This window comes from Haplochromis burtoni, unplaced genomic scaffold (genome assembly GCF_018398535.1).
Source record: "Haplochromis burtoni strain Fernald_Lab_line unplaced genomic scaffold, NCSU_Asbu1 Contig_163, whole genome shotgun sequence".
NCBI classification, from domain to species: Eukaryota; Metazoa; Chordata; class Actinopteri; order Cichliformes; family Cichlidae; genus Haplochromis; species Haplochromis burtoni.
Window position 1 is genome coordinate 612,062 of NW_024582524.1, and position 15,157 is coordinate 627,218.

The 15,157-nt window shown below is 41.0% G+C and overlaps 1 protein-coding gene across 1 annotated transcript in view; it reads right to left on the bottom strand.

The window, feature by feature from the left end:
- Positions 1 to 15,157, bottom strand: part of gabbr2 (gamma-aminobutyric acid (GABA) B receptor, 2) — a 186,264-nt gene that overhangs the window by 127,032 nt on the left and 44,075 nt on the right. Inside the window, exon 2 of the mRNA XM_005932932.3 lies at positions 8,063 to 8,200. Coding sequence (XP_005932994.1) covers positions 8,063 to 8,200 — 138 coding nt within the window. The remainder of the gene's footprint in view (positions 1 to 8,062; positions 8,201 to 15,157) is intronic.

A 15,157-nucleotide genomic window follows, 5' to 3' on the forward strand; every position in this document is an offset into this window, starting at 1 on the left:
ATTGTCCTGCTAAATCAAAGCAGAGTCAACTTTTACATGCGTCTGATCTCAAGTTATTACAGTCAATTAATTTTAGATAAAGATTAATAACAAATTAAATTTATCAGAGGATTTTCTTGTTCAAAGCTTTATTTTCATCTAGAAGGGAAAGTTGTATACACCCAGCTATCTTTTCAAAGTGCTATGGAGTCTATGACCTAAATAAGAAATATCAAAGCCTGGAAACCCCAAAAGAGAAAAGTGAGAAACGGGAAAAGAACCGGGATTGGGGGGCACACAAAAAGAGGGGTGGGTGGGTGTGCATGTTAAAGTCCCTGTGCGAAACATCAAAAACAAGCACAAACTATGAATGCATCTAGTTTGTTTATTGGTGCTTGTGGCTGGCACGTCCCGCACCATCATTAGTGCTATGAATGTGACACGATGATTTTCTTTTTACACACCCTCCACCAGAAAACTACTGGGAGAATGATAGTACTCGAATGCCAGGGTGGAATTCAGCATGTACTCATTGTGTATTCTTTTTGAATGTGTCTCGTAGACCTTGGTGTTGAAGAGTTGTGTCAGTGATAAAGAGCAAGAAAGAAGAACTGTTTCCATTTGTTGTTTCCACTTCCTCAGGAAGAAAAGAAGCAGCAAGAGCTTCTGTCAAAGCTCTTGTTCTTTTTGAGTGCCTCTGAACTAGCATGTTTATTCAATATGTGACACCAACAGTTGCAACACGTTAGCGCCGTATTCAACAAATGTTCCTAATTAACTAATGACTGTGTTTCCTGTCAAATCGCGTGCATTCGACACTGTGAATAGGTACGTGTGTGTGTGTGTGTGTGTGTGTGTGTGTGTGTGTGTGTGTGTGTGTGTGTGTGTGTTGTGTGTGTGTGTGTGTGTGTGTGTCTCTGTGTGTGTGTGTGTGTGTGTGTGTGTGTGTGAGAGAGAGAGAGAGATCTGCTTTACACTACATGCTGGTGTTTCTCCAACAGCACACAGCATTCATGACCAAGCATGTCTGATTAATGCACAGTAAAGCATGTAATTAATCTTTTCTTCAGCCCCATTTTTTTTGTTGTTGTTGTTGCCTCTGGTGACAAATTACAGAAACTCTGACACAGTCACTCAATGAAAAAACACATACGAAGTCTTCCTATTTTTACATACACTCACCAGCTGCCAAAGTGCACATGCAGCTCAGTGCATTTTTGCATGTAGACATGGTCAAGAGCAGGGGTGTTGAACTCCAGGCCTCGAGGGCCGGTGTCCTGCAGGTTTCAGATCTCACCCTGGGTCAACACACCTGAATCACATGATGAGTTCATTACCAGGCCTTTGGAGAACTTCAAGACATGTTGAGAAGGTCATTTAGCCATTTAAATCAGCTGTGTTGAATCAAGGACACACATGAAACCTGCAGGACACCGGCCCTCGAGGCCTGGAGTTCGACACCTGTGGTCAAGAGGATCTGCTGAAGTTCAAATTGGGCATCAGAATGAGTTTTTAAGAAACTGCTGATCGGCTGGGATTGTCCTGCACAATCATCACTTTGATTTACACAGAAGAATCCAAAAAAGAGAAAAAATATCCAGTGAGCGCCAGTTCTCTGGGTGAAGATGCCAGAGGTGACAGGCGGAGACTCGCCACACTGCTTGTAACTGATAGACGGGTAACAGTGACACAAATAACCACTCATTACCACCAAGGTTTGCAGGAGAGCATCTCACACAGCATGTCGAACCTTGAAGCAGAGGGGCTATAGCAGCACAAGAGCACAATGGGTGCCATTTCTGTCGTGTAGGATTAGGAAACTGAGCCTACAATTCATACTGGCTCACTAAAACTGGACAATATAAAACTGAAAAATGTTGCCCGCTCTGATGAGTATCGATGTGAATCACAGGGTCGCAATTTTGTAAACAACATAAAAGAATAGATCCATCCTTTCTTGTATCAACAGCTCAGGCTGCTGCTGATGGTATAACAGCATAGGGGATATTTTCGTGGCACACTTTGGTACAAAGTGAGCATCACTTAGCACAGCCTACTAGACTATTATTGCTAACCAAGTCCATCCCTTTATGACCACAGTAAACCCATCTCTGATGGCTGCTTCCGGCAGGATAACACACCATGTCACAAAGCTCAAATGATCTCAAACTGGTTTCTTGTACATTTCAATGAGTTCACTGCACTCAAATGACCTCCACAGTCACTGATCTCAATCCAAAAGAGCACATTTTCAATGCAGTGTTATGGGAGATTCATATCGTGGATGTGTAAATGACAAATCTACAGTAACTGTGTGATGCTATCATGTCAATACAGACCAAAATCTCTGAGGCACGTGTCCAGCACCTTGTTGAATCTGTGCCATGACAAATTAAGGCAAAAATGGAGTACGACATAGTGCTGACACGGTGTACCTAATAAAGTAGCTGTTGAGAATATGGCTGTTTTGCTTTAGAATTGGCATTGCTTTAAATGTCAACATTTCCCTCATTTAACTTCATCAGCAGTCTGTCCCATAAATCTGGACTAGTTCACAGCTTATGACAAAGGCTGTTGACTCATCCTCCCACTCGTTTTCCAAATGTTAACTCCACATATAGGCCTGTGCATTACACAACAGAATCAAGCCTCTGTCCGTTCAAAGGTAACAGTGACATCAAGCGCTTCTCCAGCCAGTTCAGGCAATAACTTAAATCTAATCTTGGCTCAGAGAGAGTGAGGGACACCGCTTCTTACTTCCCCCGGGTGTCGCCTTTTTTTGTTCTGTCAAGCAGTTTGTATTTTTTTCTCATATAGTCCTCTTCACGAGGGCCCAACATCAAGGAAGATATTGATGATCAGAAATCAGACTGTGCTACTACTTAGCAAGCAGAAAGCATTTGGGGAAGTCATGAAACTTTTACTCACCCACTGACTAAAACAAAGAACGCACTCAGAACACGGGCGAAATAATAAACTGGACTTCACACGCGTAATTTTGCGATATATGATGATCTGTTGTGATGCTCACACCAGCTCTGCCCGTGCACTCTGTGATTTTAGCCTAAACTCTGGAAGTGATGAAATATTGATACGGTACACAGGAGGATTTGACGCAAGTAAGGCAGAATACTGCAGTGCTAGGCATCGCATGTTTTATTGAAACACCCAGTGTAGCACTCAAGGAGAGTGAACAAAATAAAACTGGGGGGGGGGAAAAGACACCAAAGAGATAGTGCAGCCTTAAAAGACAACAATGCTGCACTCATAAAGGAGGGATGCAACTTCCGTGTCCCTAAATTGCCTGGTTTAATGAAGCGTTGCCAATCAATATGGAAGATGCCGAAGAAAAATGAGCTTCATATGCAGGTAAATATTAGCTCTATGTCCAGGTCTTGACCAAAATACTTTCAGAAAGCGCATCCACTTTTTCCTCCTCCAAAATATTGACTTCATTATTCAGTGTCCCCGGAAGATAAATAAATCACAGGTTTAGCGCTTTACATCACGGCGAGGGACACTGGGGAATAGCTCATCTAAAAACAGTGACAGAGCTAATGGTGAGGTAGGATTTCTGTTCATGTTTAACCTAGTTTGCTTTGCAATTAACACATAAAACATGTCACCAAAGCTGTGCTCTAAAACATGTATCAGATTTATCAGTTATGAAGGACGGGGCTCCTTTGTCTTTTCTTTCTCGACCAAATTACAAGAGGCAAAATGATCAGGAAGCATAATTTTTCATTACACACTTGACGTGGCTGAAAAATGAACAGTGCGACCGCTGATAGGCCTAATTGGTGAGTGAGCAGGGGCAAGCAACTGGAGCCAGGATGGGCCATGGCTACTTCCTGGCACGCAGTGAACCATTTACAGAAAATAGGCGCCACTGCTGCTGCGAAGAAGAAAAAAAGACCTCCGAACTTAAAACGAGGGGGGGGGGGGGAGGAGAGAGAGAGCGTGAAGAGCATGCTGCAGATATCTGTGCCAGCAACTATTTAAAAACCTTGCCAAATGCTTTCTGGCATTATGTAATTTCATGGTGAGGAGAACACAAGGTTAATCACTCACCAAGATGGTTGCCAAGAAGATGGCTTCAACATCCATTGTCTCACAGATATAAAAACACAGCAATCAGCTGCATTTGTGGCTGATAGCGGCTCACAAACGCAGCTGCGTCTTGCCCCGCTTCTTTGAATTTCAATTTTAGCCTATTAAAGTCTATGTCTGCCCCTGCCTGTCTGTTCCTCCATCATTCCCTCAATCTATTCCACGCCATCTGTCCACTGGCCCGGGTAGTATTCTTATCCACCATTTTAATTTCCTTGGGCAGTCATTTTAGCACATGTACAGTACGCATTACAAAATGTGACTGTAAATAAAGAGCCTAGCAAAGCCGCTTGGGGAAGGAGGTCGGCGAACAGGCATCTCCGACACGAGCCATGAGTCAGAATCCAAACGTCCGCTGAACGCATCAGTCCTCTAGTACTGTACAGGAAAAGCGTAACAATATGCTACTAGCAGACTAGTCACCATCTAGATGTGATACATGCTGGATTATTTCTTTTTTCATTTACCTCCAGCAAAAGACTCTTAAAATTTTAAAGGGGACCGCTGACCACCAGGCTTTTATAAAAGGTGGACATAGTCTCACTCTGGGCCTTTTAAAAGGCAGCAAGGGTCGACTCCTCTGAGAGCAAAAAATTAGATATTGGAAAAATGACCCAGTTTCTCACTGGATTTATGACATCAGTAAACATTTTCTTATTGAGTTCATAATCTCAATTGCTTTTTTTTCATGGCCTCATTTAGAGTCAAATAACCCCGAAGCAGGGTGTTCTTTACGGCGTGGCTACCTTGTCAATTATAAGTGGCTACTTATATGAGAGTGCATAAGTTTCTCAGTCATTGCATCTCAGTCAGTTTGAGGCTTCAAACAAATTGGGGAAATTATGGTGGCTACGTCTACCTTTTATTTAAAGTCTGTCCAACTGCAAAGCAGAGACCAGGTGATAACCACACAGCACCCACAGCCACTAATAGTGTTATCCCATTGTCTGATTTTAGTTAAGTATTTTTAAAAATGAACAGATTTGAGAGGGGAACAGTTACAAAAAATGACATTTATGTTCCCTTGGCATTGGTCTGCACTCATTCGTTTTGTGGTAATTCTGCAGACTGATATACTAGGAACAGTTAGTGGAACTTTTCTGCTGACTGAGCTCTTGGGATTTGCAAGGGGGAAAGTTGATAATTAAATTGTAACACAGAATGCAGAAAACTATTTGTGAAGGGATCATGGCTTGAGGTTTTGGCTTTATCATGGATAAACTGTCAAATTGCGCAGAGAAGATAAGTTACTGTACAAATTGGCTTCTTGAATATTTCTTGCTCTTTCCTCCATCGTTTCATAACTCTGCTTATCCCTAACACTCTTACAGGAGGTCTCTTATGTTTGTAGACACCATTTTATTGATTACCAATAAGAAAATACTGGCTACTGAATCTCTGGCTAAAAATGATAAACACTGATCTACATCTGCTCTGCATTAAATGCAAGTATGTACATCCAAGTCTTGCGTGTAGACTGCAGTGAAAGGACGTGCAGTCAGAGTTTATTTTTGTTGAGCCGTTTCAAGCTGACTTCATTAGGCATCAACACTGATTGAACGCTATTTTTATGGGTGTATGATTAAGCTTCTTCCAGGAGTAGTTGTTCTCTCAGCTATCGCCACTGTAGATAGTATCTGCCAGCTCCCTGTTTTGATGTGGAAATGATGAGCTTGTTAAGCCTGGCCCATAAAATCACGATGGAAAATTCTCCAGCTCAAGTTTTGTAGAAGCAGTGCCAGGGCTTGGTAATAAGTAAGCAGGGTGACAGAATTCACAGCTTTAAAAACAGACTCCCATTGACATGGCACATTAAAAATTGTGAGGTGCAGGATTCAAACCTTTCTCGTTTCATCATTTCTCATCCCCTCTCCCATTCCTCTTTGGGTTCCCTTTGTTAGACCCTTCCTTTCAATCCCTCTTTTTCAACCCCTGTTTTTAGTTTGAAGTAATACCACCAAACAAGTTGCATGTCTCTCATAATAATGTAAGCCTTCACTCAGTTTCACACACATGCATACACACAAACACCGTGTGCAGAAAACACTGATTAGGAGCACACAGGCCTGTGTCTAACTAACCTCAATGCACGCTCCAGCTAACGAAATAGAAAGCTGCCACCTTACTCTGCATTTAGGGTCTGTAAAACAAACAAAACCTATGTGGTGTGTTTTCTATGTCCAGGGACAAATATTGAGCAGATTTCCAGCTCACACTATGGCTGGTTGATGACTCATACTCTAATGAGGATGCAGCTTAGGCCTGCAAAGATAGCTCGCATCTGAGAACAGTAACCTCAACTTCTGATACCACACCTACAAACGAGAATGTACAATTCTATATATAAACACCTACTTGCCTATAGAGAGATGCACACAGATTAGATCCTTTAATTTAAAAAAAAAAACAGCAGATAATTACGAGTCGTGCTTTTAAAAAGACACCTGTAACAAGATAAGTTAAGTCTTAGTATTATGCTGGACAGATGCTGATTGAAAAATGTATTTAATCAAAGTTTCCTTGCACCTGCATGTCTGCTGTCCCAAAAAGAAAAAGCTATTTGATTGCTTTGGTTTTAGCTATTCATTTAAAACTCTCTCCCCAGTCACTTGCTATGTGATATTCAGACATAGTCACTGTGTGCATTTGGGATCAGGCTGACATGAATTTGTTGGTGTTGCTCTTTGTAATGACAGCAGAAAATGGGCTACTTGGTAAAGTGCTCTGGGGAACAAACTGTACCAACACAGTGTTCTGCAGAGCAGAAGATTGCATCTCTAAGGTATCACTGTAAAAAAAAAAAAGCAAGTGAATAGATAAGCAATTAGACATACATGCAAACCAACAGATAAACACTTAACATTCAACTATGACCTGAACCATCTTTCTCAACTGGGATCATTACCACCAAAAGAAAGCAAACACAGAGTAAAAAAAACCCCAAAACAATTAGTCATCCTTTTATTCCCAACTCTTTTCACTCATGAGTGACCCGAACAAGACAATGAGCAAAAAACGGACTGTGTAAAGCATTCACAGCAACCGCAAATGGAGGAAATATATTCCACGTAATGTGACATTCAGTTCAAAACACAGCCTCTTGAATTACACTATCTCTTCCAAGCACAAGCTCCACTTCTTTCTTATCTGTGCTTGATAACCTTTGCAGCATTTGCAGACAATGAATTGTATTCTTTGAAAGCATGCGTTTCCCCTCTTTGGTAGAGCAAATGTAGGCACAAGCAATAACTCTGGGGGTCAAAAGTTTTCCCGATACAAGAATTAGTGACGTTTAATGTCCACACAGAGCAACCACAACACTTAACTCACAACAGTTAATGGCACAAAATGCTATTTAGAACTTGGAAGGAAGCAGTATGACAGGATCACTTTTATTATATTGCCTAAGAAGTTTATTGGCCAAAACACTTTAGCTCATGCCAATCATAAAACACCCCAAAATATATCTTTTCACCTGTGCAAGGCAACATTTTACTGCAATGTGAGCAGTCTGTCTCATGATTTAACAATCATTTTATAACGTGTTTCCTCTACTTAAGCCTAAGTGTTAAGTAAAATGGTTCTCACATTTTTCACAACTGATTTTTGGTCATGGTACTGTTGGTTCAAACCATTTTGACTCTGCCTCTGATTGTAAAATGGGAGGGGGATTTCGAGGATTACAGCATTGCCAATTAGACATTCACCCTGGCAAGGTTAATGAAGGATTAAGCAATGAGTTGGAACCCCTTTGAAATCTTAAGACCTATCTGTCCACCAAAACACCTACAGAATAGGAATTTCTAGAACCTAAGCAGCTTTTAAACACCAAAGTCAGGTTTCCTGGAAATACCCAGATTTCTTTTTTTAAAGTGTGTAGACAGGAGTTCACGTGTAATAACATGATATTAAGACTACATACTGTACACAGTCATACACACTCGTGCATGATGACATGGAGTACAGCTCCTACCTGCACCAGATTCCATCCTTCCAAGGACTCTGCAATGATGGATGTTACAGAGGGGCAGACGCCGCCGAAGATCATCAGGTGTTTGGGCCCGTAACAAATGGCATCAAAGAAGGCCCTCAGCCCCTTGGCATTGTCACACTGCAAACACAGAGAGAGGCGTCGTGAGCTACAGCGAGGCAGATGAGAAGATGAAGTCATGGAGAAAGGGGATCTTTGTATTTAGTTATTGTTGTAAAAACAGTAATGGTAACGGGAAAGGAAGTGATAAGTCAAATGTAAAACAATGTAGCTCACAGGCTGCAGGAGCGTTCCCCTGCTCCAGCCCAACGCTGCAAAATGCAGCCATTTTACGTCACTATAGCAACAAGAGGAAAAGATTGTGTGAAAGGAAGAGAGAGAAAAATGAGCAGAGAGGGAAAAACACTGTGTAGGTTTCAATTGATTGTTATATGAACTGGCTAACCGGTTTTGCTGCGATTCTTTGATTTCCACAGTTGTAATGATATTCCTATCAGCAGTAAACACTCCAAACCTCAATCTTCTATTATTGCTACTCAATTCAGAGATGGAGTGACTGACTGGCAGGTGGTGTGTGTATATGTCTGTATTTGTTTCCTCTGACACAGTCCATCTTATCCGGAGAGTCATTTGACCTTGTTAGCCATCAACCAGCTACTGAATGAAATTTTCCACTGAGCAAACGCGCTCCACAACGCAGATTGAAAAACTGAAAATCGAATGTGAAGGAATGAGATTTCTAACCAACAAATGCTTTGATACGTGAACAAGGCTATTAAGTTGTGTTGCAGGTGTCATGGTTTCACTTTACGTGATCATTTCTGCCCTTGTATCCATGGTTTCTTTCTTCTTTTTCCCTTATTTTTGATAGGAACATGATAATCTGGGACACCTCAAATCATTTGCCAGGTCAAGCTGCAGTGGAGGACACAAACAACTTCCTTGTAAGTCGCACCATCAACTGCTGGACCAACATTCTTGCATTCAGTAGGATTTAATCATGTGCTAGGACCAACTCAGACTCTTTTGTTGCCTTTGTTGTTTTTAAAGTAGATGACAGTTAACTGGTAGAGATACGTTTTCCTCTATGCATCCCAGTAGAGAAAAATCCATGCTATAATGGCGGTCAAAAATAGACAAAATTGCGAATATGCCTCGAGTGAAATGAGAGGGAGAAGATGTGATTAGACACAGTGGGTATTTCTTATCCTCGCAATACAGCTGAATGAAACAGCAGGCTATTAAAGAAAATATTCATTTCCCTGCATCTGGCCATAACAAGGTGGGCTGGTACTGAAGGATTGTGACTTTTAATTGGTTACCAAGCAACATGAAAAGAAATGTGGGCAACTAAACTTGTCATCATGAGCACAATAGGGCTTGGAGATACAGTAGGCTTAAGCTGATTTATTATGAGAAGTGACAATGTACTGTAGGTGGCAAAGAATAATGTTCTTTAGTCTTTCTGCACCAAATAAAACTGTCTTGCAACAACAGCACAGTCTACTTGTGTACAAGTACATGTGCATACATATGCATCAAAGTGCATTGGTTAAGACAAGAGCATGTTAACGTAGCCTCCATGTTGTCACCCACCGGATTATGAACTCATATTCTGAATCCTCAGTTTTAGCATTGAGTCCAGAAGAGAAGATATTTGAGAATATCAACAAATATTTGAGTAACATCTGACTAAAACACACAAGTTCTTTGTTCATGCGTGTTTCTTTGCCCGAAAACTCCTCTTGGACCAGCAGGAGCTAATAGTTCTTATCTAATTCAAATATTATGACATAGTCATGTTGCCTAGCTACCACCTAGCACCAGACTAAGATAATAGATCATAAGGTGGTATGTATGAGGTATATTTTCCGCATTTACACACCTGTTACACTTTATAAAAGTATCCTATCATTTTAACTTCATAAAAATCAAATCAAATCTATATCTACTATCTAGGTTGAATTATGCATGAAATATTAGCAACATGCTAAAATGACCCCCCCAAACAGATTTTTTGCACAGTCCTTTTGCACAGTTAGTTAAATGCTAGTATTTGTAGCTATATTAAAATCACACCAGAAAGCACCGGCAGTACAAGGTTCATATAGGTGAGGTGATACCTAGCAGGAGAGCGATCATTTACACTTACAGTTAAACAGCTGTGTCCTGATAAGGGTATAACAGAAAAACTTGCCTCCTTATAAAGGTGACACAAAGGGGGGATATTAGCTGTAAAACCACAGCTGCTTTTGTGCCATGCTGTCAACATTTTTATTTCTGCTTCGAATTAAGAAGTTTGATTTGGAAATCTGTGAGGATTTGCTCTTTTTTTGGAGTGGGCCTCAGTTTGACTTTGGAGGAACTGCAAACACCGTAAAGCATGGAGAAGGAAAACTGTGAAAGAAAGAAACAAACAAAGAACATTTCTAAATTGCTTCTATTTCCTAGCTATCACAAATATCCAAAGATCTTGCAAACTTGCAAAATTAAGCAGCTGGGACTAAAGAGTGTTTTGGATTATTGCTTGATCAATGGCTTAAACAATTACATGACTTAAGCGATTGATTGAGGCTTGTTTCTCTTTCAGCAAATTACTTCATCAGCTGATCATTCAGCCTTCCACTTTTCATTCATGTGCTCTTAAATCTGAAGGCCATGCATGCCCGCAATCTACTGTGCTCTGCTCACAGAGCCTTGACCAGTGTGTTGTCATGCCAACGGCGTGACTATTCACACTTTTGTGCGCTAGATGAGTGAGGTGCCGCGGCAGGGCCGTTGTAGCAACGGCTATATTTAGTCTCTCGTTAGGTAGCACAACGAACCAGACATTAATCAATACTTATTCATCTCCAGCAACACCGTAGAAGTTGGACAGACAAAGCAGGATAAACAGGAGAGGCAGCCGAGTATAATAGGGCACAAAGAGTAACGACACAGTGAAAGTGATGGTGGGTGAAACAAGCAGTTGAATAGAGGGTGAGAAAGACAGGAGAGAAGACGTATAAGCCTGATATTAGCCATACACTAATAAAGCATTCAACCAGTGTTATGAGCCTGCCCTCCATTATAAGCTCACAATAGAGTAATTCGTGAGCGTGAGATTCATTCACAGACTCTCTGTGATGCTTAGAAGTCACACAATGCACATTTGCCTACAGTCCATTAAGTAGGGAAAAAGTAAATTTAAATGTCAAACCTAAAGTCGTTTTTAAGTGATTATATTTAAAATCTTTGAATCTCATAATGGCATTCGTTTCCAATACACAACCATTTTCTCTGTGCACAACTCTGTTCTATAGTGATGACTTTTTCGAGGCTTTCTAATAGGTTACAAACAGGTTTTGGTAGAGACGTGGCACTCAAGGACTCGTGAATAGAAATCTATCAGAGAACACTGTAACAGCAAAGATGGCGGCTATCCAGCCCCTGCCCCCAAAGAGTCACTCATTTTGTTGCATAGACAAACAGTGGTGGTCCACAACTTTGCATATCCACTTGTTAGCATAGTGTCGTACTTCTCATGGCTTACTTACACTTAAGAAGCCTAATTAACTGTCCTCATGAATAGCACAGCATTTCCCCTTTTTCTGGGGAAAAGTGTTTTTTAAATTCGTTTTCATTCCACAGACACTGACATTTCACATTTTTTCAGGTAGGGTGTTTAAAATAAATTCCCAAATAACTGCCCAGAGGCATTTCAAAGATGGCTGCTGAGTGGTGAGACTTGCTTCCACCAGGACTTGGATGGAGTCTGTATCTTTGATGCTAGTTTATTCTAAATAGGGTAAAAGCTGTCACAGATATCATTCTCATGTAAAACATACATAAGCTCCAAAACTGCTACAACGGGAAAGTATAGCAGCACTTAACTCAGTAGGAGAGCAGTAAGAAATACTACAGCACTTTATTTCCCTCTCCTCCAGTCTGAAATCTAATTCCTGGCATTTGGAGGCCATTCGGAGCAGATCGATGGGGTTAACGTCCGTAGTAATCTGTTTGACTGCCTTGGGAGACAGCCAAGGAAGGTTTGTGTGTTGTTGGTGTTGGGTGTGGGGTGGGGGCTAATGGCAGAAGAACCTAGAAATGGGACTCAAGGGATGCATATCAGTCTGATCACAGAATCATACAACATGCGCCCTTCGTACAGCACAAACACTAAAACCTCACAGGTGTTTGAATTCACTTGCTGGATTTACAAAATATTTTTAAAGATATATAAATAGTCTGAGTTGTTGCATTTGTTTTTACAAAAATCTTCTCCCTCAGATTAATATTTAAGATTTCAGTGCGATGAGATTGCACCACAACCCTTCCATTGACAGTATATTACAGAAAGACCAGTTTATTTCAAATGCTCCTCAACACTATTGTCACTACTGCATCTCCTCCACGATGACCTTTACACAAAACTACTGATATTCATCCTTGTTGTTCAGTGTACAATGACATTAACCTGCTGCTATTGTGCTAGTAACAAACTAAAGTCAATTAGCCTGTGAGGAAATAGCCTCTCTGTGTGTCATGGTGAAATACATTTTTACTTGTTCCATGTGATAAATTACATGCATCATTTAATTTTAATCAAAACCTTGGGTAATAGCACGCCTTTAAAGATGAGCATGCATCAATGCCTGTTTATGCCATAATCCATCAATAGTTACAGAGCATTAAAGGAAGTATATAACATCCTTTTAAGGCACTTTCCAATATGATTCCAAATGCACTTAATAAACCTTAATAGAAAAAAACTCAGGAATAATTTTAAAAAAAGATCACTTTTGGGGACTGTTTTTTTAAGGCTCAGCAATTACTCAAATGCCTAAGTGATAATTAATTACTCCTTAATTAATTTCCACAGGTAAATTAACCTGCCCTCCCTACGAAGAGCCAGCCACATTTCTACAAGCATAATAAGCTAAACGCTTGAAAGTGAAATTTTCCAACTCACTGTCGCTACACGCAGGAAGACACTGCAGAGGCCACCAAGGTGTATCTATGCTTGTCGTCTGTAGGTGTGCATATGCGTGTTTTTGAGAATAGAACAAGAGCTGATCAGAGCACCAGGCTGGAGCTAACCATGATGAAATGCCTTGTTAACGCTCCAGAGGCCGCTGCACCTGTCCCTCATCTAATGGCAATTTACTGAACCCAAATCAGCAACCTGAGGCCCTGTATAGCACATTCACATACATGCGAGGGCGAGTGATAAAGACAGAGGACAATAGAGAGAAACAGAGAGGGAAGAGCCTGATCTGATGTCAGAAGCATTCTGCTCTGCTCTGCTCATACTACTGCTCATTTTTTCCTGACAAGGTCAACAGCACAGGTGATCATTGACAGCAAACTCCCACCTCAGAATATATGGCTTTATGAATTAAGTTTATGCACATGTTATTACAATAGCATCATGCATATTTCATCAGCGGTTGCCTGGTGACTGAACTGATTTTTTTTCATTGTTCATGGTTTTCTAGAGGTTGAAAATGCAACACCCTCAACCTCTGGGTGACCAGTTTTTCTGTCTCCAAAGAGTCACATACCAACTTGGACAGGCTGCAATCTATCTCAGACAGATCAGCAAAGGATTGCAAATAACCATATATAACAAGGGACTTGACCCAGCTTCCTGCCAACTGGTTGAATTCTGGTTACAGTACTAGTTATAGTCCTAAAATCAAAGTTTTCTGTCAAATCTCAGCACGTTGTCACTGTCACATCTGCATCACAATGGCCTTTACACAAAGCTACTGATATTCGTCCTTGCTGATCTCTGTACGATGTCATTAGCCTGCGCTATTGTGCTTCTCATAAACTACACTCACTCAATTAGCCTGTGAGGAAATAGTCTCTCTCTGTGTGTCACGGTAAAATGCATTTTTACTTGTTCCATGTGATAAATTGCATGCATCATTTAATTTTAATCAAAACCTTGCATAATAGCAAGGTTTTACGTTTACGCCATAATCCGTCGATAGTTACAGAGGGTTAAAGCAAGTATAATTCAGAGCTGGACTCTTAGTTAGTTGATGTGAACTTTTGGTTATTGTGAATTTCTGTGTATTTAGACAGCAGCACATTCGCGATTTGCAGTATTATCACAAATCCTAACGTCAATGTAAAATGACCCTATTCAACCTCAAATCAACAGCACACTGAGAGCAGACTGACTCCATGTCAATTCTATTTTATTGCCATCTCGATGCATCAAAATTGCTTGGAAGACAGCAACTAGCTGTGAGTGTTTAAAACAAACATCTCAAAGGCAGCATGGTCGCAATTTCACTGCAAGCTCTCGCAGAAATTTTGATTGTGCATTTGGTCTACAACCACTGTTTTTCTTAGTGTTACTGTAGCATGCTGTTGAAGTCCTTTTAAAGGTACACAGATACACATCCACCCTGCCTGCCTCATGCAGCATGCTTTCCTGTCCATCCAGCACTGGCACAGCACATGCAAGAAGCTGGACTCTTGTACCAGCTGCCTCCTGCACACACTCCACACTGAATTACTTTCACATCCCCGAGCCAGGAGAGGAAATGTGCGCCAGGATGAATCCAGCGATTGCTAAAACATATGCTTGGCATTATAAAGCCCTATAGAGTTAGCACCCAATAGGTCAGATCTAAAGAAGATTATCTCTTTCACCATGTACAAACCCAACTAATCCTCTAAACTGTCATGGCTGTCAATACCAGCTACCGTCGGAAGAGGAGGAAGAATCACGAGTATGGACTGCTGCACTGAATTAGTCTGCAGCAGTCCAATGAAGGCCTACAATTTCAGCATAAAGACAGTGACGGTATAATATCTTCACCACATGCTACTTTGAGTTCATGTGGTGTCATTTAAGGTCAGTGTTTCCTGCTGCTTATCTCTCCAGGATACATCTGCACCTAAGATCTTCAAGAAGCTAGAGCGATTTGTTCCCCATCACTGAACTCTTGGGCAATTCAGAGGTCCACTGGGGTGTAACACATCACCCACCATGCCTCCTTTTCTTTCTCTTTCTTAAATGACCATGGGAAGATAAGGCTGACAGGTAATTCACAGTCTTAGGAAGCCAACAGACAAAGC